Source organism: Gorilla gorilla, chromosome 11 (genome assembly GCF_029281585.2).
Source record: "Gorilla gorilla gorilla isolate KB3781 chromosome 11, NHGRI_mGorGor1-v2.1_pri, whole genome shotgun sequence".
NCBI classification, from domain to species: domain Eukaryota; kingdom Metazoa; phylum Chordata; class Mammalia; order Primates; family Hominidae; genus Gorilla; species Gorilla gorilla.
In genome coordinates this window covers 37,557,489-37,584,183 of record NC_073235.2, presented here as the reverse complement: position 1 = coordinate 37,584,183, position 26,695 = coordinate 37,557,489, and the positions used below count along the sequence as shown (strand labels likewise).

The 26,695-nt window shown below is 39.2% G+C and overlaps 2 protein-coding genes and 1 non-coding gene across 10 annotated transcripts in view; 1 reads left to right on the top strand and 2 right to left on the bottom strand.

Moving 5' to 3' along the window:
• Positions 1–12,244, bottom strand: part of RAB3GAP1 (RAB3 GTPase activating protein catalytic subunit 1) — a 124,418-nt gene extending 112,174 nt beyond the window's left edge. For all 6 annotated transcript variants that reach the window (XR_008677878.2, XM_055380850.2, XM_004032589.5 and 3 more), the window contains exons 1-3: positions 12,158–12,244; positions 11,997–12,052; positions 6,387–6,462 (exon numbers count right to left, since the gene is read on the bottom strand). Coding sequence is in view for 5 of the 6 variants with exons in the window: in XM_055380850.2 (XP_055236825.1) it covers positions 6,387–6,462; positions 11,997–12,052; positions 12,158–12,175 (150 nt within the window). In the remaining variant the exon portion in view is untranslated. The remainder of the gene's footprint in view (positions 1–6,386; positions 6,463–11,996; positions 12,053–12,157) is intronic.
• The window catches only part of MAP3K19 (mitogen-activated protein kinase kinase kinase 19), a 96,901-nt gene continuing 82,032 nt past the window's right edge, over positions 11,827–26,695 (top strand). For 2 of the 3 annotated variants that reach the window (XM_063694780.1, XM_004032585.5), the window contains exon 1: positions 11,827–12,285. The gene's annotated coding sequence lies outside the window, so the exon portion shown is untranslated. The remainder of the gene's footprint in view (positions 12,286–26,695) is intronic. The other variant, XM_055380794.1, reaches the window with a different exon arrangement.
• On the bottom strand, positions 17,576–17,679 carry LOC115933882 (small nucleolar RNA U13). Its single transcript, XR_004069726.1, has one exon. It is a non-coding gene; the product is annotated as a small nucleolar RNA U13 (small nucleolar RNA).

Here is a 26,695-nt window from a genome sequence, read left to right as displayed (position 1 = left end):
GGCTTAACAGCAAGTTGGAAACAAAAGAAGAAAGAATAAATGAACTCGAAATCAAGAAAAATTATCCAACCTAAGGAACAGAGAGAAAAAAGACTGACAGCAGAACCTCAGAGACCCATCTGTGGGTCAGGATCAACAAGTCAAATGTTAAGTATAGCTTAAGTCACAGAAAAAGAGTAGAGAATGGGGCAAAAAAATTTTGAAGATATAATGACCTAACACACCCCCAATGTGGTGAAAAACAAAAATTTATCCAATATCAATATAAACCCTATGCAGCAAAAATACAAAGAAAACATATCTGTGCACATCATAGTCAGATGGCTCAAATAAAATTTTTTTAAATAAAAAAATCTCAAAAGCAGCCAAAGAAAAACAACAAAGTCAAACAAAAATATGAATATATCTACCTTCTCCTTAGAAACTCCAGAGAACAGAAGACAATGGAACTACATCTTTATAGAAGTGGAAAAAAATAAGCATCAAGCCAGCACTCTTCAGCAAAACTATCCTTCAAAAATACGGCAAAATCTTTCAGGAAAACAAAAACAAAATTTGTAGCCAGCCAAAAGTATGGCAGTTCCCCAGAAAGTTAAAAATAGCACCATCAAATAATTCAGCAACTCCACTTCTGGGTATAAACCTAAAAGAACTGAAAGCAGGAACCTGACAGATATTTGTACATTCACGTTCATAGCAGCATTATTTATAATAGCTAAAAGGTAGAAGCGACCCAAGTGTCCATCAACAGATGAATGAACAGATAAACAAAATGTGATATATACATACAATATTAATATTCAGCATTAAAAACGAAGAAAATTCTGACATGTGCTATAACCCTGGATGAACCCTGAAGACATGATGCTATGTGAAATAAGCCAGACACACACACAAAAAAACAAATACTGTATGATTCCATTTTTATCACGTACCTAGGATGGTCAAATTCATGGACAGAAAGTAGAAGAGTGGTTACCAGGGGACTGAGGGTGGGGAAAGAGTTCTTGTTTAATGGGTAGTTTCAGTTTGAGCTGATGAAAAAAGTTCTGGATGTGGATGGTAGTAATGATTGCACAATAATGTGAAAGTACTAAATGCCACTAAATTTTACACTTAAAAATTGTTAAAATGGTAAATCTTACATTTTACAACAAAAAAATTGTTTTAATCAACATAATTTACCATATTCTGAAAATAAAAAAGAAAAGCCATATGATTATCTCTATAGATGCTAAATAAGATTTTACTAACTTGACTACTCATTTACAATAAAAACAAAAAACGTTCAGCAAACTAAGAAAATAATTTACTCAGTCTTATGGACACCTATTAAAAAACCTACAGTTAACTTTAGTTTTGAAGCATTGAACATTTCCCCCCACTTCACATTTAAAGAGGGCAAGGATGTCTACTTGCAGCGGTTCTACTCAACATGTCACTGAAGGTCTGGGATAGTACAATAACAGTCTTAAAGGTATAAAAATTGGAAAGAAAGTAAAACTGTCCCTATTTGTGTGCAACATAATTATTAATGTAGAAAAATGCAGAAGAATTAAATGATCACGATTAATAAGTGCGTTTAGCCAGGCGTTATGACACAAAGTTAACATACAAAATTTTACCATGTATCTATGTACTAGCAGTGAACAACTGGAAAACAAAACTAAAAAACAATTCCATTTATTTTTGCATCATACAACATAAAATCCTTAGTAATAAATTTAACAAAGGATATACAAGACCTCTACCAAAACTACAAAATGTTGCTGAGGAAAATTAAAGATGACCTAAATAAATGGAGAGATGTGCCATGTTCATGACTAGAACTTTCAAACTGTTAAAATGTCTCCAAAGTGATCTACAGATTCAACCCAACCCCAATTACAGTCTCAGCATAATCATACTCCTTTTTATAGTAATTAGCAAGCCTATTCTAAAATTCATAATTGAAACACAAAAGATCTAAAATCTTGGGAAAACAACAAAAATGGAGAATTTACATTAACATCAGGATTTACTAAAAAGCCATTCAATGGTTCTCAGCTGGGGCCAATTTTGCCCCTCAGCGGGCATTTGGCAATATCTGGATACAATTTTGGTTGTCACAACTGGAAACATGTTACTGGCATCTGGCAGGTAGAAACCAAAGATACTATTAAATATTTGACAATGCATAAGACAGCCTCACAACAATGTGGCCCAAAATGTCAATAGTGCCAAGGCTGGGAAACCTGAAACTACAGTAATCAAGACAATATACGACGGGCGCAGTGCCTCATGCCCATAATCCCAGAACTTTGGGAAGCCGAGGCGGGTGGATCAGCTGAGGTCAAGAGTTCGAGACCAGCCTGGCCAACATGGTGGCAGGAGGCTGCAGTGAACCAAGATCAAGCACTCCAGCCTGGGTGACAGAGTGAGACTCTGTCTCAAAAAAAAAAAGAAAAAGACAATATGGTATTGACATAAGGACAGTCAAATAGATTAATGAAACAGAATACAGACTCCAGAAGTAGACCACTTAGGTCAACTACTCAATAAAGGTGACAAAGCAACTCAATGGAAAAAGTGTTTTCCAAAGTAGGTTCTAGGACAACAGGATATCCATACACAAAAAAAAGGAAGAAGAAACTTGATCCCTACTTCCCTCCATATAGTAGCTCAAAATAAATCATAGACCTTAACAAAAGTTAAATGATAAATTGGTAAAGCCTCTAGAAAAATGCATTAAAAACATCTTCACAACCTAGCAAAACTACTGAGAAAAGACTTAAAAGCAGAATATATATACCAAAAAAAAAAAAACACTAAAACAACTCTACAACTCAATAAAAACAAAATCCAATTTTTAAAATGGATAAAGAACTTGAAAAGCCATTTCACAAAGGAAGATAAACAAATGGCTAATAAGTGCATGAAAATTCAAAGTGGTCAATATTAATATCATCACAGAAATACAGACTAAAACCAAAATGAGAAATATAAATTAAAAGCACAAACTACATACCCATTAAGATGACTAAAATATACATGACTGCAAACAACTGATTGTTGGTGAGAATGTATAGCAACACAACCTCCCATGTATTGATGGTGGGCAGGTAAAACAGTACAAAAAGCTCTAGCTGTTTCTTATAAAGTTACACCTATCCTATTACCCAGTGATTCCAATCCTAGGTATTTACTCAAGAGAAATAAAAACATATGTCCACAAAAGGCCTCATACAATAATGTTCTGCTTTATTCCTAATAGTACGTATGTGGACAAGTGAAAGAAACCATGTATATTCATAAAACAGATCACTTACTACACAGCAATAAAGAGAAATGAAATTCTGGTATGTACAACAACCTAGATGAAGCCCAAAAACATTATCGTGAGTAAAGGATGTCGAGGACATTTATGGTCACCTAAATGTAAAGTTCTAGAGCAGGTGACAGTAATTTATGTTTATTTAAAAAAAAAAAAAAAAAAAAAAAAAGGCTGGACCCGGTGGTTCACACTTGTAATCCCAGCACTTTGGGAGGCCCAGGCAAGCAGATTGCTTTAGGCCAGGAATTGGGAGACCAGCCTGGCCAACGTGGTGAAAATACAAAATACTAGAAACACAAAAATAGCCAGGCAAGGTGGCATATGCTTGTAGTCTCAGCTTCTTGGGAGGCTAAGGCATATGACTTGCTTGAACCCGGGAGGCAGAGGTTGCAATGAGCCAAGATCACACCAATGCACTCCAGCCTAGGCAACAGAGCAAGACTCTGTCTCAAATAACAATAATAACAGCAGATGACTGGAGGGCATGGGAATTAACTAGAAAGGGTCACTAAGGATCTTCCTGGGGTAACAGAGATGACCTCTATCTTAACAGGAGTGTAAGTTATACCCATGTGAACATTTGTCAAAATCAAGCAGTTGGCCAGGCGCGGTGGCTCACACCTGTAATCCCAGCACTTTGGGAGGCCGAGGCGGGCAGATCACAAGGTCAGGAGATCGAGACCATCCTGGCTAACACAGTGAAACCCCGTCTCTACTAAAAAATACAAAAAATTAGCCAGGTGTGGTGACGGGTGCCTGTAGTCGCAGCCACTTGGGAGGCTGAGGCAGGAGAATCTCTTGAACCCGGGAGGTGGAGGTTGCGGTGAGCTGAGATCACGTCACTGCACTTCAGCCTGGGCAACAGAGCGAGACTCGGTCTCAAAAAAAAAAAAAAAAAAAAAAAAAAAATCAAGCAGTTAAGTTTTGTCCATTACAATGTATATAAATCTTACCCAAAAAAAACTATTAAAAAAATCTAGTGGAGGTACGGGAGTAAACAGAGGTACCACTCAAACAAGAAATGGCAAAGTATTAATTGTTGACATTAAGTGATGGGTACATGGGAGTTCATTATACTATTCTGTTTACTTCATATATGTTTGAAATTTTCATAATTAAAGGTTTTTAATAAAATAATTTCCCTTAATTCCCCCTCAGTGGAGGAGAAAATTAATAATCACTGTCCTTCATATAAATTAAAATCTTCAAAGGAAGTCTCTAAACTTTGTTTTCTACACCAAACAATCCCTGTCCTCTACACTTTCTTCATATTCATCATAGTTACAGCTCACCTTGAAATCTGCCCATATTTTCTGTATCTTATTTATGTACTACTGTCTAGTAGGGAGAAACAGACTGGAGCTAACACTTCATTAGCCTCTACTACATGCCTGGCAGTATGCTACCTACTTTAAATAACTACCCACTTAAATCCCAAAACTGAATTTAGCATCTAAAACTTTAACCCTTAGAGTGACTTTAGTTAACACTAATTGACTGTACATTTCAAAATAGCTAAAAGAGAGTAACTTGTATGTTCCTAGCACAAACATAAATATTTAAGGGTTCCCAAGTACCCTGATTTGATTATATGCATGTATCAAATTATCACATGTACCCCAAAATATGTACATCTATCATATATCAATTTAAAAAATAATAAAATAAAATTTTAATGTTTCTTTACTGATCACCCTCACTAGAATTTATGTTCAATGGCAACACTGATCTTATCTTGTTCACAATTTCTTCACATCAGGCACATAGCAGGTACTCAGTAAATACATGTAAATCAAAGAATAAAAGAATATCAGAGCTCATAAGTACCCGGTTTAGCTCTCTTCTTAGTAGTGTAAATCATTTCCTATTCTAGCTATATCCAGCTTATTTTGCCTTTAATCTTATTGGCATCTATATCAATTGTTATGTATTCGTTTCAAGTGGAGTAGAATGACCCGTGTTTGAAAGCGTCACATTTTCTTTATTCACACATGTAGTGTAGTAAATCAATGTATATATTGCTAAGAGTCTTTGAATGATGTATTGTTTATATGTGGTCTTACTTTTTCTGTTCATATTGATACAAATAAGGAGATTTTTTTTCCTTAAGAGACAGGGTCTCACTATGTTGCCTGGCTTCCTAATGCATTTTGACAGTCTCTTTTTTGATAGTATCACCATCACAAAGCTGAAAACCCCTAGCAAATATTGAGAACTCAAAGTTCCTAACACAGGGTAAATTATAATTAAATTACTATTGAATTAATAATTACTGAGTTAATAAGTTATCACTGAGTTAGTAATATTGAGTTGTAATAAAACCAACCATAAATTTTATTTCAAAAGAATTTATCTAACAAACTAAGCATCTACATAAACTTAAAACCAAATTGTTAGATCCCTTCACAGTGAATCCAGGTTTGTTCTCAGAGTACATTCTTCAGTAAACATTTGGGGTGTGGTTTATGAATAAAACTACCAATACTTTAGATTAGAATTTGATTTCTACCTCAATTTCAAAGGGTAATTTTTTCATTCTTAAATAAAATACTTAAAACATCTGTAAGTTAAAAAGTTTAAAAGGGAAGGGGGATGTTATTAGTGATATTATAAAATACAAAAACTGAGTGAAATAGTTGTTAACTACAGTAAGTCAATGGTAAGTACTAGAATTTTCCTCATTAGTAAGCAAAATACGCTACCAAAGAAGCTGGTCACTGCAATGTTTCTCTGATCAAATAAAAAACTTTTAAAAACATGTTTTAACATTCCAAGGGAGAAGGCAAAAGAGAAGCAAACTTCACTCACAAAGAATCACTCACAAAGAATGACATTTTATATATATATATATACACACACATATATATAACTTTATTAAACATTTCACAAATGTCTTACATATATCATTTGCCACAGATTTAAATCTAAATTCTTCCAAATGCTATTTGATGTTTATAGATTATACATAACTTTAAAAAACATTTAATTCAAATGTGCCAAATGCTGCAAAGGGCTGGAAAATAGAGGTTTCAAAGTAAATAGTCATTTAGAGACACCAGCAAATAGATCTGACCTTTTCAAGTGGCTTTCCCAAAGAGTTTCCAATCAGTTTCCAGTCATTCAAGACTTCTTCAACTTTGGAAATAAACCTAGGAAGTAGTGAGAAAGCTTCTAAATACAACAGCACACATTTTTTCCTATTATTATATAATTTCTTTAAAAAGCTATTTTTTATATTTTAACAATTTGACCAGAGAGGACTCAGTACATTTAGTATTGCTAGCTTAATTTATGGATATGGGGTAAGAGAAATAATCTTCTTTCATTCAAGAATTCTTAGGTTTTGATTCATTTATATCTATTGCTTACCCAACAAAAGCATTCTGCCTTCTATAAAATGTAAATTAAGAATTAATGAATCTCTAATAAAATGAATAAAACAAATTTGGGGCACAAATAAAAACAGACAGACTAAAATGATAGTATTAAAGATAATTATGGGCTGGGTGCAGTGGCTCATGCCTGTAATTCCAGCCCTTTGAATTCCCAACCCTGAGGTTGGGAGTTCAAGACCAGCCCAGCACAAATACAAAAAAAATTAGCCCGGTGTGGTGGCACACATCTGTAATCCCAGCTACACAGGAGGCTGAGACACAAAAATCACATAGAAGCAGACGTTGCAGTGAGCGGACATCGCGCCACTGCACACCAGCCTGGGCGACAGAGTGAGATTCCATCTCAAAAATAAATAAATAAATAAAATTATGAAACCAATAATCTCTCTCCTACCCACAATAACTGACCTATTTAAATAAACTTTTCCTTTAAATATATTAGGAATTCCCTGATTTACTCCCCCAGCCCCCAACAAAAAAAGAAAATATTATTTGGGAACTTGGCTCATGAAACTAAAACAAGTTTTAATGGACAGCTGACAAGAAATTGCAAGTAAATATGTCAACTTTAAGTATAAGTGACAGGTCTTAAAACTAGTCACCAATCTTTAAATCCAATGATCAAGAAGGCCTATTAAAAAGAGAACTGAATTTTGAGTAGCAACATGCTCAACATCAGTAAATGACAACTGTCAAGTCTCAGTCAAAGACATTTTCAGAATTGTTCTTACTCTAAGAAGTTGACTTCTTACATAAGCTAAGTATGATGCAATCTAATAGCAACATTGCTCTCTAAACACCTGGAAGTACTGCTAGAGTACTAGAGTTAATTCTAGTCAAACTGTATGAAAAGGCAACAGATTTTTTCCTTCAGTGACATTATGAACTAATATGAACTAATAATTATGTTTTAAGATAGTAATAATAAATCTATGATTCATCTGAGGCTTCTTACTAATTCCTCTTTAAAATTAAATGCAGTATCAATTCATACACTAATTCATGGAGGAGGTCAGTCAAATGACAATTACTAGGTTTGAAAATGAGTGCTCTAGAAACAAGTTTACATGTTTATCAAAAAGGAAAAATTTAATATATCCATAGGCAAGCAAAAATTTGCATGAAATGTATACTATATTTACGAAGGTAAAAAAACTGGAAGTTACCTTAATGCCCAACTGCAGGAAATACTTGTAAATTAATCCACTCAGAGGACTAATATGCATCCAATAAAAATCATGTCAATCAAAAGAAAATATACAAAGGCCAGGCACAGCGGCTCACGCCTGTAATCCCAGCACTTTGGGAGGCTGAGGCGGGTGGATCAGGAGGTCAGGAGTTCAAGACCAGTTTGTCCAAGATGGTGAAACCCCGTCTCTACTAAAAATACAACAAAAATTAGCCAGGCGCGGTGGCAGGCACCTGTAATCCCAGCTACTCAGGAGGCTGATGCAGGAGAATTGGTTGAACCCAGGTGGCAGAGGTTGCAGTGAGCCAAGGCTGCACCACTGCACCCCAGCCTGGGCAACAGAGACTCTGTCTCAAAAAAAAAAAGAAAAGAAAAAGAAAAAGAAATATTAATATTTGATCCAAAAAAGTTTTTAACACATGTTAGAAGGAAATATGTCAGCCGGGCGTGGTGGCTCACACCTGTAATCCCAGCACTTTGGGAGGCAGAGGCGGGCGGATCATGAGGTCAGGAGATCGAGACCATCCTGGCTAACACAGTGAAACCCCACCTCTACTAAAAATACAAAAAATTAGCCGGACGTGGTGGCGGGCGCCTGTAGCCCCAGCTACTTGGGAGGCTGAGGCAGGAGAATGGCGTAAACCTGGGAGGCAGAGCTTGCAGTGAGCCGAGATCGTGCCACTGCACTCCAGCCTGGGCGACAGAGCGAGACTCCGCCTCAAAAAAAAAAAAAAAAAGGAAATATGTCAAAAAATTAACAGCAGTTATTTCCTGGTGTTAAGTTTACAGGTGATTTTTATTTTTTATTCTACTATAAGGTATTACTATTATAGTGAAAACTATTTAAAATATAGTTTTTACAGTAAAAGAAGAAATGTCTTTTTTTTTTTTTTGAGACAGGGTCTCAACTCTGTCACCCAGGCTGGAATGCAGTGGTGTAATCACAGCTCACTGCAGTTTTGTCCTCCAGGACTCAAGCAATCCTCCCATCTCAGCCTCCTGAGTAGCTGGGACTACAGGTGCACATCACCATGCCCAGCTAGCTTTTGTATTTTTAGTAGAGACAAGGTTTCGCCATGCTGCCCCAGCTCTTCTTGAACTCCTGAGCTCAAGTGATCTAGCTGCCTCAGCCTCTCTAAGTGCTGGGATTACAGGCATGAGCCACCACGCCCAGCCACGAATGTCTTAAAATACTTATTGTATGAATAATGAATTCTAATCAGTACTAGCTAAGAGACTTGGACTTTATCCTACAAGTATTGAGATTTGACTAGAAAAACTAAGTAATTTTTTCCTTAAAAGCTCTCAGGAAATGAAGGGTCATTTCCTGACTCCTTATTCTATATTAGGTCCCTCTGTTATAGGCTCTTATAAGACCAGGTTTCTTTCCCTTTCTAGCTCTTACATAAACTCATAATTACAGACTTGTATTACTTGATTTGTGTCTGTAATGCACTAGACTGCACATTTAGTAAAAGCAGAAACCGTGCCTGTTTTACTAACCACCACATCCCTAAATCCGTAATGTGCACTGTGCTTGACATATGGGGATTCAATAAATATTGTCAATGAACAAATGATAAAAAGAGTTATGGGCTTCTATACAGTTCTCTCAATAAATTATCTATACAGTTCATAACATATTGTACTCACAAGATCTTTCACTTAAAATTAAACTCAAGGTTTGAGACTTCAAAGTCTTAACATTTTCTCTCATGAATTGTAAAATGCACACTACAGTGTAAAAGCCAAAAACCAAATTTTCTACTTTGCAATAGTTCTTATAACTGTGTTAATAATTATTTCCATATGCAAAGCTAAAGGACTTAATATTCCACTTCAGGATATTTTTAACTAGGGGAAAGTGATCATTTTTCCATTCAAAACTGATGTTTCCCTACCCTACCATCCAAGATTTGAATTACATTTTTCTAACTATCTTCAAGACATCAAATTATTTCAAAATCAACAGGTTCAAAACAGGTTCAAATCTTCTCACTTTGACACTTCCTTACATTCATTCTTATAGGCAAAAAACTACAGTTCACATTTGATTTTTCCCACTCTTAACGTATCATCAAGTTTATTACCTAAATCTTCTCTGAAATATGTTATAATCCTCCCTTCTAGGTTCCCTTTCTATTCCAGTCCACAAATCACCATCCTAATTATGAATCAAGTTAAGTCTCCCACCATTATTCTACATCATGTCCTAAAACCACTTTCATCATACCACCTGGCCACTCTAAAACCAAGGGTCTCTCACTATTGTCTTAAGCAGTGGTTCTTTTTAAGTGTGGTCTCCTGACCAGCAGCATCTGAATTACCTGAGACCGTGTTACACAAGCAAAATTTTCAGTCCCACCTCAGACCTACAGAATCAGAAACTCTGAGGATGGGGCCCAGCAATCTAAGACTCTGATGTACATTAAAGTATGAGAATCACTGGTCATAGGAATACTGAATCTGGATTCCTGTATTTAGTTTGGGAAGATGTCCATAACCCAATCCTGTCTTCCTTGTTAACCTTATTTATTTCCCTTCAATAGACAGTCTTCCCTCTAGTGAAGATATATTTCTTCATTCAGTCCCTTCAAAGATTCATTCTCACCTATGTCTCTACCCATGTCAGTTCATTCTCATGTTTAACCAACCACTTCCCACTTTCAAGGCCCAGCTCATTTCCTATCTTTTCTATGAAAATATCTCCAACTATTGTAGTCCACAATATCACCCCTATTTAAATAATAATTATTTTAATTATTATTTTTATAGGTAGTACCAACTGGCTTACATTTTAACTATTTGCTGTTTGTTGTTTTTTAAAAATATATGGGTCAAGTTTCTGCTTTTCCCTTTGTATATAGCTCTGGACACCCAGTACCTACTCAATGAAGTCTTGCCAGTGTGGGTATGTCTTACTGACACTTTTATGAAGGGTACCACAGGTCTAACTATTATTCCAACAAAGACCTTTTATATTTTCCTGTGCCACCTAATGACACGACATCCACAAATTTCCTCTCCCAACCAGAAAGATTATAAAATGCTGTAACAGCGTAAACACTGACTTCAACACCCAGGAAACTGAAGGGTTTCTGTGACACTTAACAGAAACCTTCTCGATCTAAGCTATCACTCCTCCACAAACTTGGCTTTCAACTAATTTCAGTAATAGAACAGCTTCACCCAGACAGCTGTTCATCTGAGTTTGACAGGCACAGGAAGCCTGGGCACAGTACCCACTCTAATGTAACAACTTGAATCAAAGCATTCCAAAACCATATGCAGACTTTTTCAAAAGGTTATTCTAAAAGACAGGATGGGCGGAGGCTCACGCCTGTAATCTCAGCACTTTGGGCGGCCCAAGCTTGAGCCCAAGACTTCAAGACTAGCCTGGGCAACACAGCGAGATCTTTAAAAAATTAGCTGGGCGTAATAGCGCGTGCCTGTGGTCCCAGCTCCTCCCGAAGCTAAAGCGGGAGCTTCACCTGAGCCTAGGAGTTCGAGGCCGCAGTAAGCTATGACCTCGCCACTGCACTCCAGCCTGGGCGGACAGACTGAGACTCTGTCTCCAAAAATAAATAAAAATAAAAAATTAAAGACAGCATGGAGATGATGGGAGTGTGACAGATGGACAACTATCAATACTCTGAAGAAAGACTTCCTCCTGAAAAGGGTATACCAACGTACACGGGATGAGGTGCGGGACGCACCTACCAAGTTTACTGCTTACGATAATGAGTTAAACGGTAATGAAAACCGGAACGGTTGGTGCAGCCTCGGAAATTGTTCTTGCGAGTGGGTAACAACCAGAAAACCAAAGTCTAAGGGAAGCGGTCTGACAGGAGAGAAAACAAAACTTTCTGAGAGCCTGAGCCTCAAGGATTGGCTGACGGGGGCGGGCCGGGTCTTGCCAGACGCGAGACGCGGAAGAGGCTTGCGGTTGACCAAAGAAGACTGGGGGAGGAGCCCCGGGACCCATGGTATTACCGTTCCCGCATAAGTGGCGTCACTTGTGGTGTGTTTGGGGTCAGGGAAGCGGCTAGGGGACGCCAGGGCCCATGGGAGCTGGTAACCAAAAATGCGATTCACTCACCTTTCCCATTCCGAGGCAGTGGTGAAGTCCGTGATCTCAAATACCTCGGATTCGGGCTGCGGGAAAGGGAAGGAGAGAAAAAGAAATTAAGCCCCAAGGCGAAGACATGGAGGAACGAATTTAGATAGTGACAAGGATTAAGTAGGGAGCAAAGAAATCACCTCACTGTCGGCAGCCATCTTGAGGAGCGCCGGGCCTGGCGCTAAGGCTGCCGGGAAGAAGAGCGGAAGAGAACGGGGCGCGTCCCCGCCCCCGGAGCCCCCGCCCCCTGTTCATGAGTCTTGCCCTGGTAAGTAGGAGTGCTGCTTCTTCGCCCGGGTCTGTAAGTCTTTAGTCCGCCCTCAGCTGGTTAATAAAACTCCGCTCTAGCTGGTTTAATAAAACTTGAAAATTTCCTGTAATGAATACAGAAAGGGAACAGAAGCCAAAGTGATAGGACAAGACCCTAAACTCATGTGGATAAGATTGTATTAAAAAACCTAAAGCATGTTGGGTTTGTTTTCATTCAACCCATATTTGTAGTTAGTACCAATTAGCTTACACTTTAACTATTGGGTTTCTTTTCATTCACCCTCTATTTATTGATTGTAAGGCACTAAACTAGGTGCTGTAATACCACTTCTACCCTCTGCCCCTGACCCTGCAAGAAGTTGCTCAGTTGATTGTCCTGAAATAAAATCATACTAGTTACCTGGTTTCTGGGAAGGGCAACATGGTGTTCAACAAACGCTTCTTTTTTTTTTTTTTTTTTTTTTTTTGAGACGGAGTCTTGCTCTGTCGCCCAGGCTGGAGTGCAGTGGCGCGATCTTGGCTCACTGCAAGCTCCGCCTCCCGGGTTCACGCCATTCTCCTGCCTCAGCCTCCCGAGTAGCCGGGACCACAGGCGCTCGCCACCACGCCCGGCTAATTTTTTGTATTTTTAGTAGAGATGAGGTTTCATCGTGTTAGCCAGGATGGTCTCGATCTCCTGACCTCGTGATCCGCCCGCCTCGGCCTACCAAAGTGCTGGGATTACAGACGCTTCATTTTTTAAGTTGTTGAAGAACAGAAGGGGTGTCAGCTAGCAGTTTTAAGAATTCTCTTACTGAAATATGTACAAATGAAATGCTGCCACATCTGGGGTTTGCCTCAAAGTAATGGGAAGGAGAAAAGAGTAAGGATAGGAGTGAAATAAAAGTTATGAGAGGATAATTGTTTAAAACAGTGATATACTATTTCCTCTTCTTTTGTTTAGGTTTGAATGTTTACATAATTAAAAGTTTTTAAAAATTTAATCTCATTTAATGAGTTTTGCAAACCGCAGAGGGCATTTGGAGGTGGGGAACTAGGAGATGCAGCCTCAGTGATAAAAATTAGTATTGGCCGGGCTTGGTGGCTCACGCCAGTAATCCTAGAACTTTGGGAGGCTGAGGCGGGTGGATCACAAGGTCAAGAGTTCAGGACCATCCTGGCCAACATGGGGAAACCCCGCCTCAACTCAAAATACACAAATTAGCTGGGCGTGGTGGCACGCACCTGTAGTCCCAGCTACTTGGGAGGCTGAGGCAGGAGAATCACTTGAACCTGGGAGGCGGAGGTTGCAGTGAGCCGAGATCGCACCATTGCACTCCAGCCTGGTAACAGAGCGAGACTCCGTCTCAAAAAAATATATTATTATTACTTATTAATGTATTTTTTTTTTTTGAGACGGAGTTTCGCTCTTGTTGCCCAGGCTGGAGTGCAATGGCACGATCTCAGCTTACTGCAACCTCCGCCTCCCAGGTTCAAGTAATTCTCCTGCCTCAGCCTCCCGAGTAGCTGGGATTACAGGCATGCACCACTACACCCGGCTAATTTTGTATTTTTAGTAGAGACGGGATTTCTCCATGTTGAGGCTGGTCTCGAACTCCTGACCTCAGGTGATCCACCCGCCTCGGCCTCCCAAAGTGCTGGGATTACAGGCGTGAGCCACCGCGCCTGGCCTGTATTTATTTTTTGAGATGGAGTCTCACTCTGTTGCCCAGGCTGAAGTGCAGGGCACAATCTCTGCTCACTACAACCTAGGCTTCCCAGGCTCAAGTGATCCTCCCGCCTCAGCCTGCTGACTAGCTGAGACCACAGACTCAAGCCATCATGCCTGGCTAGTATTTTGTATTTTTGGTAGAGACAGGGTTTCACCATGCTGCCCAGGCTGGTCTTGAACTCCTGAGCTCAAGTGATCACCTGCCTCAGCCTCCCAAAGTGCTGGGATTATAGGTGTGAGCCACCACACCCAGCCAAAAATTATTAATCTTAAAATAAGAATGAAAGATATCAAAAATTTAGTGACGTAAATAGACCAGATGGGGAAACTAAAGATCAGAAGAATTTTGACAACAGGTTGTTACTGCCAGTGCCAAGCCTTGAACTCCTGTCTCTTGATGATCCTTGTGGTTTCTATCCACTACACTAGTGAGGAAGTGTGGGTTACTACTGCAGCAATCTTTCCCAAAACATCTCAATTTTCACCTTCACTCATTTACAGGCATTCATTAAACACCCACTACAAGCCAATCACTATGCTAGGCTCCAGGGATATGAAAATGTATTGTAGGTACAGAGTTTGACTTTGAAGAACTCAGGGTCTTGTAGAGAAACTGGAACTTTGCTGCATGAGCAGAGAGAAGAGGTGCCACATACGTCAACATGGCTATCAGCAATGTGGAGGCCAGTGGTAATCTTGACAAGAAGAATCTTGGAGGAGAGCTGCAGGATAAGATAGAGGCAAGAGAGTTAGGGGTGGGGAAGGCTTCTAAGCAGAGGAAATAACTTATCCAGAGGCTCAAAGGTAGAAAAGTCTGATTTGTCTAATGAACTGAAGGAATGTCTTGCACCTAGAACACAGTGTTTGTGATAAAGTTGAAGAGATTGGCATGAGCCAGATCATATAGGGCTTTCTACACCAGGGTTGGACTTTATTTTAAGTACAATGGAAGTCACTGAAGTGTTTTAAGCAAGAGAGCTATGTGATCCAGTTCACATTTTGCAAATGTCTGGATGCTACATGAAGAATACATGGGAGGGGGCAAAAGAAGAAGAAGGAATAGCTGGAGACTATTAAAACACCCAGTGACAGAGGGTGGAGAAGCTTTGACTAGAGTAGTCAACAGGCAACGTGAACTAATTTGATATGTATTTTGGAGATACGTCAGACAGGACTTGCTACTGTATTGAATTCAGGGATAAGGGAAAGGTAAGAATCAAGGATAATTTTCAGATATCTGGCCTAAGCAACTGTGTGAGGATGGTGCTATTTCCTGAGATGGGGAAAAGTGGAAGGAGCAAGAAAACAAGAGTTGAGTTTGGCAGATGTTAAGTTTGACAAGCTTGTAAGATAGTTTACGGGAGATGTCAAGGAGAAAATTGAATGTAGTAATAGGACTCAGAGGCAGCACCTGGGGTTGAGATGGTATTTTAAATCACAAGCCTAGGTGAGGTGATTCCGGAAAAGAATATAGAAAAAGAAGAAATGGCACCTCATATAAAGCCCTGAAGAAATTCTATATTTAGACAATAGATAGAAGAAAAATATCAAGCAAAGAGAGAGAGAGGAAAGAAGTGGCTAGAGAAATAGAAGGCAAAGAAAGAAAGAGTGATGGTGTAGAACCCAAGGATAGAAACTGTTTCAAAAGGTAAATATGGACTGCTGCTGAAAAAGCAAGTAAGAGAGGAATGTAGAGTCCAGGATGATTGTTTTGTGTGTGGGGGGGGGGAGGCGGGTTTTGTTTGTTTGCCTTTAGAACAGAGAATAGCAGACCTATTGGTATGGTGGTGGAAATACTCTAGGAGAGAGAGAAATTGATGGTGAAGAGGAAATGGGAGAGCTGAAGGAAACAATTCCTAATAAGGTGAGAGGAAAGGAAATCCACAGAGCTGGTAGTCACACAGCTCCAAGGGACACTACTCACATTGTGTTCTGAAGTCTTGCTTCAGGAAGTGCCACCTGCAGAGAACTCCTTGTGAATCATACCCCTTGGAGTTGTGCATCCGGGCAGTGGAGGAATTCAGAGCCCACGTAGCAGGAGGGAATGAAGCATATGTGGTGAGGTTGGCCTTTTTTGAGAAGAGAAGGAAAGGAAAAGATGGGTACAGACATAGGGAGATTTATGCATATAAAAGGAAAAGAGTTTCTTGTTCACTTACGTGTTAAGATTCTCACCAAGTGAAGAAAGTCCTTGGGTTTTAAGATCAGGTAGATCTGGGTTCGGTCATTTATTAACTATATGACTTTGGGAAAATTACTTAACTCCTCTGAACCTGTTTCTCCAATAGTAAAATGGGACTTGTAATACCTATTTCTACATACAATTTTGGCCAAAATTAAGTTCTATGTTCGTATGTAAAATGGTCAGCACAATGTCCTGGCATGTAACAGATGATCAGTTATCATAGTCATATTTATAATGAATGTACCAGGAAAACCAGGAAGTGCCACTCAACGTGTAAGGCATTACTGTTTTTCCTTCCAGCTTAGCCATGAAGAAGTTTCAATACATAAAAAAGTCAGAAATTAAAAAAACCACAAAAGCTTCATTGCATGAAGTTAAATTTTAGAAGCTGTATGAAACAGCCTATCAGGTTGCTAGGTAAAGTTTTCTTCCAAGATATTTTTGGCTCCTTGTCTTCTCCCAGGGGAAATTTTTAAAATAAGTTATTTGTTAAACCAAAGTGAGAAGCCAGGATGCTAATGACGTAAAATACCCAGGGGAGACATACTTTTATTAGATTTCACTGGCTCACAAAGCAGAAAAGATTCTGTTTCTTCAGTATTAAGAACTATTTTGCTACACGTCCAAAGGCAAGGGCTTTTCCATGCAAGTGCATTTCCTTTCTGGCGTAATTCAGTTATATTTTGAGGTGTTACCAATAATGGCCACAAGGAGATAGTTTGACGCATAGGCAATTTAAGAGATTAGAAGCCTGGAAAAATCACCCTCAGCTTAGTCCTTGGAGGAATGTAGGGGCATAACAGTTTAATTAGATCTTAGTTATAGAGCAAACATTGTTTGTGAAAGGAGCAACAACTATGAGACTGATTATAGCATCCTCATCTATCTGGACGGCCTTTGTGCAGGGAGAATCAAGAATTCTCTGTGATGCTGCTGTGAGAACCAGTGCAATAGAAGGTGCAGCTGGAAGAGGAAGACTTGTATGAGAACAAGAAACTATTCAGAGAAAAATTCTCTAAATCAAAATTATCGGACAGCATTTTTTTCATTCATTTGGTCATATTTATCAAGTGTCCACTGTCTTGGCACTATGGTCAATCCTATAGAGGGATTCAAAGTATCTCTGCCTGTTGGGTTCTCACAGTCTGAGCATCTAGAGATAAGACAGAAATAACTATATATGGTTTATAAAGGGATGCGTGATGGCTATCCAACTTCTTAAAGCTCTTTGTAAAATCAATGGCAAAAAAAAATTCAAGGACTTTTCAGAACACACACATAAAATCTTATGTGCTTTTTTTTAAAAAAAGTAGTCCACTCTTTCTTGAACCAGAAAGCAGTATAGTCACCTAGGCAAGGCATCTCCAAAGAATTTAATTTTTTCTTTTTTCAGGTCAGATGGGTAATGCGCTGACATTGTAACAAGGTTCAAGGGTGGCACATCTCACACATGCGCGTGAACACCCAATCATCACGTTTGTGAACTACAAAAGGATCACGAATCTCCACAGAATTTCAAGAGAAGTAATGCAATCTTCATTCACTCACCAGTCACTCAGTCATTTTTTCTCTCACAAAAGATTTGTTAAAGGCAGCTGCTATGTGCCTGGCACTGTTCCAAAAACTGGGGAACAAAAATATAAAAACAAGGTGCCTGACCTCAGGAAGTTTCAAATATAAAGTAATTGAATTCTTCTAAATGGTAATAATAAGTCAAGAGCAGCTAATTTCAGTCCTTAAGTTTGTAATTTGTTGTCTGGCAGGTTCGAGTAAGACATAACCGCTAGCAGGTTGATTTAGTTTGCTCAAGTTTATGTGTTTCTAGTTTTAAAAATATTTTAATGGATCTTGAACTCAGATTGTGAGAAACAAAATAGTTAATTGAAAGTTCATGAGAATTACATAAAGTTTAGAGAATAAGCATATTCTGCTAAGCATGTACATGTGAGCATATATCTATATACAACTAATTACTATATTTTACACAGACATATTCTTATTTAAACTCTAATCTTTCCTAATTCAGGATGGTGAACTATTCTAGCTGCAGATGATTAACAGATGAGGCTGAGCGCGGTGGCTCACGCCTGTAATCCCAGCACTTTGAGAGGCCGAGGCGGGCAGATTACGAGGTCAGGAGATCGAGACCATCCTGGCTAACATGATGAAACCCATCTCTACTAAAAAAATACAAAAAAATTAGCCGGGCTTGGTGGTGGGCGCCTGTAGTCCCAGCTACTTGGGAGGCTGAGGCAGGAGAATGGCATAAACCCAGGAGGCTGAGGTTGCAGTAAGCCGAGATCACGCCACTGCACTCCAGCCTGGGTGACACAGCAAGACTCCATCTCAAAATAAATAAATAAATAAAAAGATTTCCATCTCTACCGCTTCTGCTATGTTGCTGCAGTTGATCTTGCATCTTCCATTTATGTCTGTTGTTTGGAGATACTTATCACTGTTTATCACCAAAGATACAGCCTGGGAATCTGTATTTTAATTTAAATTGTTTAAGTATGATACAAGTAATAGGAATGTCTTCTCACTGTAAAAAGTTCAAATGATATGCATAAAATGAATGCCCTCCTTGACTGTCTTCCCAATGCACATACTCCCAAGATATAATGATTGATACTAGTTAAGTGTGAATCTTTTCAGATGCTTTCCTATGCTGTTACATACGTACTTGCATATAGAGAAATAGTTTTTACCTTTTATCAATATTTTGCACAAATAAGGATGTCTGTCACTTGATATGTACATTCCTCTAAGTACTTTACTCCTATTAACTCATTTAATTCTCACAATAACCCTATAAGGTAGACACTATTGTCGTACAACCCTGTTTTATAGATGAGGAAACTGAGGCAGAAAGAACATAGACGACTTGCCCAAGTCACACATCTAGTAGGTGGTAGGGCTGACCCCTGAGCATGTTCTCTGAATCCCTTCATCATTCCAGTATCATATGATATGCATTATTTGCCAATTCACTTTTTTTACTTAAGTATTTGACTTGGAGCCCATTTAAGATGTGATATAAAGCTCTTTCCTCCTTTTTTATGCTGTTGCACAGCACTCCAAAATCCAGTGCATGGATATACCACCTTTTGTTTAACTGTCTTCTAAGTTTTGACACACATACCATTTACTATTGACTGTTAATAGTAAATAGCAATAACTTGCTATCAATAACAGTCTTAGATGGGTGAGAAGTTTATGGGGGTTCATTTTACCATACTGTTTACTTAGTATATTTGAAATTTTCATAATAAACATTTAAAAATATGGTCGTGTAAGAATTATTGTAGGGTAAATACTGAGAAATGGAAATGCTGGGTTGAAGAGTAATGTGCATTTTGCAATGTAACAGGAGCAGATTGCAATATCTAAAATGGACTTCACTAATTTACATACTTACTAATAATATACAAGAGTACATATTTCCCTACAACATTTAAAACTATCAGTCTTTTGTACTTTTGGCAATATAAGCAAAAATGGTTTGATTTGCATTTCTCTGGTTCCTGGTCAGATTAAACAATTTTAGGCCAAGTGCAGTGGCTGACATCTGTAATCCCAGCACCTTGGGAAGCCAAGGTGGGTGGATCACTTGTGCTCAGGAATTCAAGACCAGCCTGAGCAACTTGGTGAAATCCTGTCTCTACAAATAATATAAAAATTAGCTAGGCATGGTGGCTTGTGCCTATAGTCCCAGCTATGCAGGAGGCTGAGGTGGGAGGATGGCTTGAGCCCAGGAGGCAGAGGTTGCAGTGAACCAAGACTGTGCCACTGCACTCCAGCCTGGATGACAGAGTGAGATCCTGTCTCAAAAACAAAAAATAAAAGTAAAAAATAAACAAAACTATTTTATATGTGGTTTTTAGCCACATGTATTCCTCTCCTATAAAAAATGATTTCAAATATTTTGCTTCTTTTTCTGTGAAATTGCAAGAATCTGTGTTTTTATAAAATCTCTCCAGATGAAGCTAGTAGTCAACCATATTTGGGAGCCAGGGCTTTAAGGGATGGTCATCTTTGGCTCTATACCATAGAGTTGGGGACCTCCCTGCTCACATTGCCTTTCTGAGTCATAAAATACCTTAGTTAATGAAATTGTCAGCCATCCATTCAGAGTTACAGGAAATCCTGTTCCTTCACATTTCTCCAAGCTTCTGTGACTCTTGGACCTCAATGATTTTTTTTTTTTTTTTTTTGAGATGGAGTCTCGCTCTGTGGCCCAGGCTGGAGTGCAGTGTCACGATACCGGCTCACTGCAACCTCTGCCTCCCGGGTTCAAGCGATTCTCCTGCCTCAGTCTCCCGAGTAGCTGGGATTACAGGCGTGTCCCACCACACCCAGCTAATTTTTGTATTTTTAGTAGAGATAGGGTTTCACCATGTTGGCCAGGCTGGTCTTGAGCCCCTTACCTCAAGTGATCTGCCGGCCTCGGCCTCCCAAAGTGCTGGGATTACAAGTGCAAGCCCCCATGCTCGGCCCCTCGGTGGTCTTTTACCTCTCTTCTCAGCCCACTGAGATGCCCTATTTATCTTGCCCCCTTTCTTCCATCTTCCATTCCTTCCTGATACCATCTTCTAGGTGGAAAAAAAAAGAGATTTTGGGCAGTGTTCCTAGGAAGTTTGTGTTCCTTAAAAGCAACAGGCTTCTTCATGGTCTTCCTGAAAAATCTTTCACCTTTTCCAAGTGTGTTGCAAGAGACAAATATGTCATTCTTAACATGCAGAAGATGTAGTTCACATTCAAACCAGTGGTGCCTCAGCAAAAAAAAACCTCTTTTTTAGAACCTTAAACTCCTTTAATCCTTTTTTACTCAATTCATTGGGGTCACCCAAGCATTCCAAAATTACTCATAGTGTTCTTCTCTTACAGCTAGCATTAGATTCAAAATGGTAATTGTCATCCCTTTCAAGGCCCTCCTTTCCAGTATCTCATTTGACACCAGTTTCCTGAAATTATTTCTCCTCCTTTCCACCTAGCCAGGATGTAATAAACACATAGCTCTGCTGAGAACCTGAGCTTCTGCTAGAGTGAGCAAAATGCCACTGCATGAAATTCTCTAAGAAGCTTTTTTTTTTTTTTTTTTTTTTTTTTGAGATGGAGTCTGGCTCTGTTGCCCAGGCTGGAGTGCAGTGGCGCGATCTTGGCTCACTGCAACCTCCGCCTCCCGGGTTCACGCCATTCTCCTGCCTCAGCATCCCGAGTAGCTGGGATTACAGGCATCTGCCACTACACCCGGCTAATTTTTAAAAATATTTTTGGTAGAGACAGGCTTTCACCAAGTTGGTCAGGCTGCCCTTGAACTCTTGACCTCAGGTGATCCTCCTGCCTCGGCTTCCCAAAGTGCTGGGATTACAGGCGTGAGCCACTGCGCCTGGCCTCTCTGAGAAACTCTGATGTGTAAAACACATAACCACAACAGAGGAAACAAAGGTAATTAAAACACATTTCTAATCCTCCACAAACTAGAATCTAATGGAGAGATAAAACAATTCCAAACAAGACTGGCTCTGTTTTGTGTTGTAATAGAAGTAAGAAAAGACATGGGAATAGAATGGCTTGGGGCTTGGGAGGGACTAAAGTCCTCAGGAGTATAGCTGGAGGAGGGCAGGCGTTTGAACGTGTTGACCACCAGAGGGAAGACTTGACTACTGTCATGATTCTTGTTTCTTTCTTAATTTTTCTTGTGTAAAGAAATTGTTGGCTGGGCGCGGTGGCTCACGCCTATAATCCCAGCACTTTGAGAGGCCGAGGTGGGCGGATCACATGAAGCCAGGAGTTTGAGACCAGTCTGGCCAACATGGTAAAACCCCGTCTCTACTAATAATGCAAAAATTAGCCAGGCGTGGTGGTGCACATCTGTGATCCCAGCCACTCAGGAGGCTGAGGCACGAGAATCAACTTGAGCCTGGGAGGTGGAGGCTACAGTGAGCCAAGATCACACCACTGCACTCCAGCCTGGGTGACAGTCTGTCAAAAAAAAAAGAAGAAGAAGAAGAAATTGTTTTGCTTACTTACTGTCTTGGAATTCCAGATTTTTAGAACCAAAGGGGATTTCTGAAATCAAATGACCCAACCCTTTCATTTTAGAGATTGGAAAACTAAGCCCAAGTCACATAGCAAGATAACACTGAGGATGGGAGCTCAGTAATTTTAACTCCTATTCTAGCGTCCCTTTCACCAAAACCATTGTCTTTATTATTTGAAGTTCTCTGTTCTTCTGTCTCTTGGAATATGAGTAACTGATATCACCTACAGAAGGGGGCTGAAAGGCATGTTTAAAAGGTAATTGCATTCAGTAGCCAAGCAAATGTATGTGTGTATACACACAAAAAAGATACTGTCAAATCAGACACATAATCAGAGGTCTTATCTAGTATGAAGCTTTACTAATAATTTCAGGAATACAATCAATCAACAGGAACAGGCAAGCAGGGAGGGTCTGAGACACTAAGGGCAGCTCCTAGGTGGTTCCTTCCCAACTAAGACATATGCTTTCTATAACAGAACATCTCCATTTTACAGTCATATAGCTGAATAGCTTTTGTGACCATTTTCAGGAAGTTATGCTCTTTAAATCCATAGATTCACTAAAAGCAATTCTAAAGTAGGGATATCCTGCAAAAAACATTTCATAGATAAGGACACTCCTCCTACCAAATAATGTAGTATATTTTCGAGGAGATCCAGTTATTCAATGTATTTACAGTACTGAGTCACCTACGTTCTTTCCTTCTCTGGTAACATCTCTAGCCCCCACCTTCACCTCACAGTAATGGGAAAGAAATGAATCATAGGCCAGCTGCCTTAACTCCTTACTGCCCAATATTTACATATTCAGTAAAAAGTAAATAGACTCCATATTTATACTTCTTCCATAACACTACCAGATCTTCAAAGGAAAGAGGAAAAAAAAAACACCAAGAAGACTGTAGTTGTCTATATTTAACTATGATCAGAGTGAGGGGAAATGGAAGCGTTAGAACTAGACTCCTTCAGGGTCTAGTTTGTGCTTAGCCCTGCTACTTCAGTGCTAACACCTATCCACCCTCCTTCTCTCTGTAACACTACCAGATCTTCATAGAAAAGAGAAAAAAAAATAAGCCTGTAGTTGTCTGTACTTAACTATGATCAGAGTGAGGGGAAATGGAAGCGTTGGGATTTTGGTTCTAGAGCATCTTTAATCATAATCTATAAAAATGCTAACGCAAATTGGTTTCTTTGGACCAAACAAATAACAGATGTCCACAGGGAAGCAGTCACTTCCCAATGCCTTTTATTTCACTCTGTCTTAGTTTAAAAAAAAAAAAAAGTGCTCACAAGAATGTCCTTCAACCAGAGCACTTTTAAAGTCATTTATATTTTTTGCCTTTGAAGCTTCCACTCATTGGCAGATAGGCAAACCAAGCACCAACTGCTTTGACATTCACCTCTGACTTCCATTTTTGTGCCCTACAATCTTTTCTCTATAAAGCTATTGATGTGATCTTTTAAAAAACCAAGTCAGACCCTATCATTTCCTTGAGTAAAATATTCTAATGGCTTCATATTGCATTTGGAATGAAATCAAACTTATTATTATTATCTGTGAATCCCTTCAGAGTCTATTTTGTGCTTAGCCCTGCTACTTCAATTCTAACATTGTCCCCACCCTCTTTCTTTCTGTAACTTGACCCATTCTTCTGCTCATCTGGCCCTGCAATAATTAATCTCTTTCTTTACTGCAAAACCTGCTGTTCTTGGTGCATTGGCTTTTTTGGGCAGTGGGCAAGAAAAACCTGTCAGGATGCTACACTATTGCCTTTCTTCAATTTGTTCTCTTGATTGTGGATCTTGCTAAAGAAGGATTTTGGGGGTGGGGGTTGGTCTGCTTTCTATTTCCTTGGTTATATTCTTACTTTATTATTTGCTTTCAACTATTTATGTCTACTACAGTCTTCTGTTTACAGCTTCTTCAGATGGAATCTTTGAAGGTCAATAGCTTTAGCCCTTTATTCTCTTCTAATATAATTACTGAGGCTATCAGTTTCTCTCTAGGCACTACTCTTACCGTAGCCCATGAATTTTAATATGTTGTATTTTTATTGTCATTCACTTCAAGATATTTTAAAATTTTGCAGGTGATTTCTTCTTTGATCCCTAGGTTTCTTAGAAGTATGTGTATAATTTCCGAATATTTGAGATTTTACTAGATATCTTGTTATCTAATTTAATTACATTGTAAAATTTCAATATTTTGAAATTTATTGAGAACTGGTTGTGGCACAGCATATGCTCTATCTTGTTGACTATACCACATTCACTTGAAAAGAATATATATTCTATAGTTTTTGTGTCTGGAATTCTATACACGTCTATTAGGTAATAGTGACTGATAGTACTGTTCAGATTTTGTATGTTGCTACTAACCTTTTCGGTATATTTATTCTACTGATTCCTTAAAAGGAGTATTAAAATCTCCAGCTAGTATTCTGACATCCTTTTTGTCCCTTTAATTATGTCCATGTTTGGTTCACATTCATGATTGTTGTGATTTCCTGATGAATTGACTCCTTTACCATTATGAAATATTTCTCTTTATCTCTGGTAATACTCTTTGCCTTGAAGTCTATTTTATCGGATATTAATACAGCCACACCAACTTTGCTTTGGTTGGTTTCTGTATGGTATATCTTTTGTGATCTGTTCACTTTCAACCTACCTGTGGCTTTATATTTACAACATGAGTATATATATGAGTATATAGCGTGTAATTTGGGTCTTCTGGGGTTTTTGTTTGTTTGTTTGTTTGTTTGTTTGAGAGTCTCACTCTGCTGCCCCGGCTGGAGTGCAATGCCACAATCTCGGCTGACTGCCACCTCCACCTCCCGGGTTCAAGCAATTCTCCTGCCTCAGCCTCCTAAATAGCTGGGATTACAGGCATGTGCCACCACACCCAGCTAATTTTTTGTATTTTCAGTCGAGATGGGGTTTCATCATGTTGGCCAGCCTGGTCTCAAACTCCTGACCTCAGGCAATCCACCTGCTTTGGCCTCCCAAAGTGCTGAGATTACAGGCGTGAGCCACCGTGCCCAGCTGGGTCTTCTGTTTTATTCATTCTGACAACCTCTACCTTTAAGTTATAATCAACATAGTTATTTCTATGACTGTATTTCTGTCTACCACCCTAGTATTTGTCTTCTATTTGCCCCGTCTATTCTTTGTACCTTCTTATCTCTTTAACTTTCAGATTACCAGTTCATTTTCCATACAGCAACCAGAATGATCTTCTAGAAAAATGGAATCAGACCAATGCAATTTCCTGCTTAAAACCCATCAGTGGCTGTACAGTGCCCCTGAAATAAAATTCTAACTCCTCACTGTGGCCTGCATGATCTAGCTTTCTCCTGCTACGCAAATCTCATATGCTGCTACTTTCTCCCTTGACCAATCTGCTTAAGTCACGCTCCTCCTTCTTATTGTTTGAACAAAGCTCAAAGTTCTTCCCCTCCCTAGGCCCTTTCCACTGATGACAGCCCCTTTCTGTAGTGCTCCTCCGCAGGATCTCATATGGCCTGCAATTCTCATCTGCCAGGTCTCAGCTCCCGTGTCTTTTCTGTCATAGTAAGAAAAACAGTGAAAGCTCATAAAACAAACACTCAAGTACCACCAGGTGAAGAAATAGAACCTTGCCAGCATTTATGTGCCCAATACCAATTACAGTCCCTCCTTTACCCTAGAGATAAGCACTATCCTGACTTTTGTGGTGATCATTTCCTTGCTAATCTTTAGTTTTACTACCTGTAATCAATTCATCTGTAAACAATATAGTCAGGACATGGAGGCTCATGCCTGTAATCCCAGTGCTTTCGGGGGCTGAGGTGGGAGGATCGCTCAAGGCCAGGAGTTTGAGACCAGCCTGGGCAACATAGTGAAACCCCATCTTTACAAAAAATTAAAAAATTAGCCTGGCATGATGGCACATGCCTGTAGTCCCAGCTACTTGGGAGGCTGAGGTTGGAGGATCACTTCAGCCCAGAAGTTCGAGGCGGCAGTGAGTGATCACTCCATTGTACTCCAGCCTGGGTGACAGAGCAAGACCCTGTCTCAACAAAACCAAACAAAACAATATAATTTAGTGTTGCCTGCCTTCAATGGAATAATATTGTATTTTTTTGTGTATCTTTTCTTCAACAGTGTGCTTGTGAGATTCATCCATGCTACTCTGTGTAATAGTGATTAATTAATTTTATTGTTATATGGCAGTCCATCATATGAATATGTCACAATTTATCCATTAAGTGCTTATAAACATTTAGATTATTTTGAGATTTTGATTATTATGAATAATGCTAGTGTAAATATTCCTGTACTTCTGTCATGGTATACATTTATGAGAGATACTAGGAGTGGCTTTACCCCAGGTCATAGGGTATCAGTGTTATCAACATTGCTAGATAATGCCAGTGTTACAAAGTGGCTTATCAAATTATATTCCAGCAATTAACAGGCGTCCCC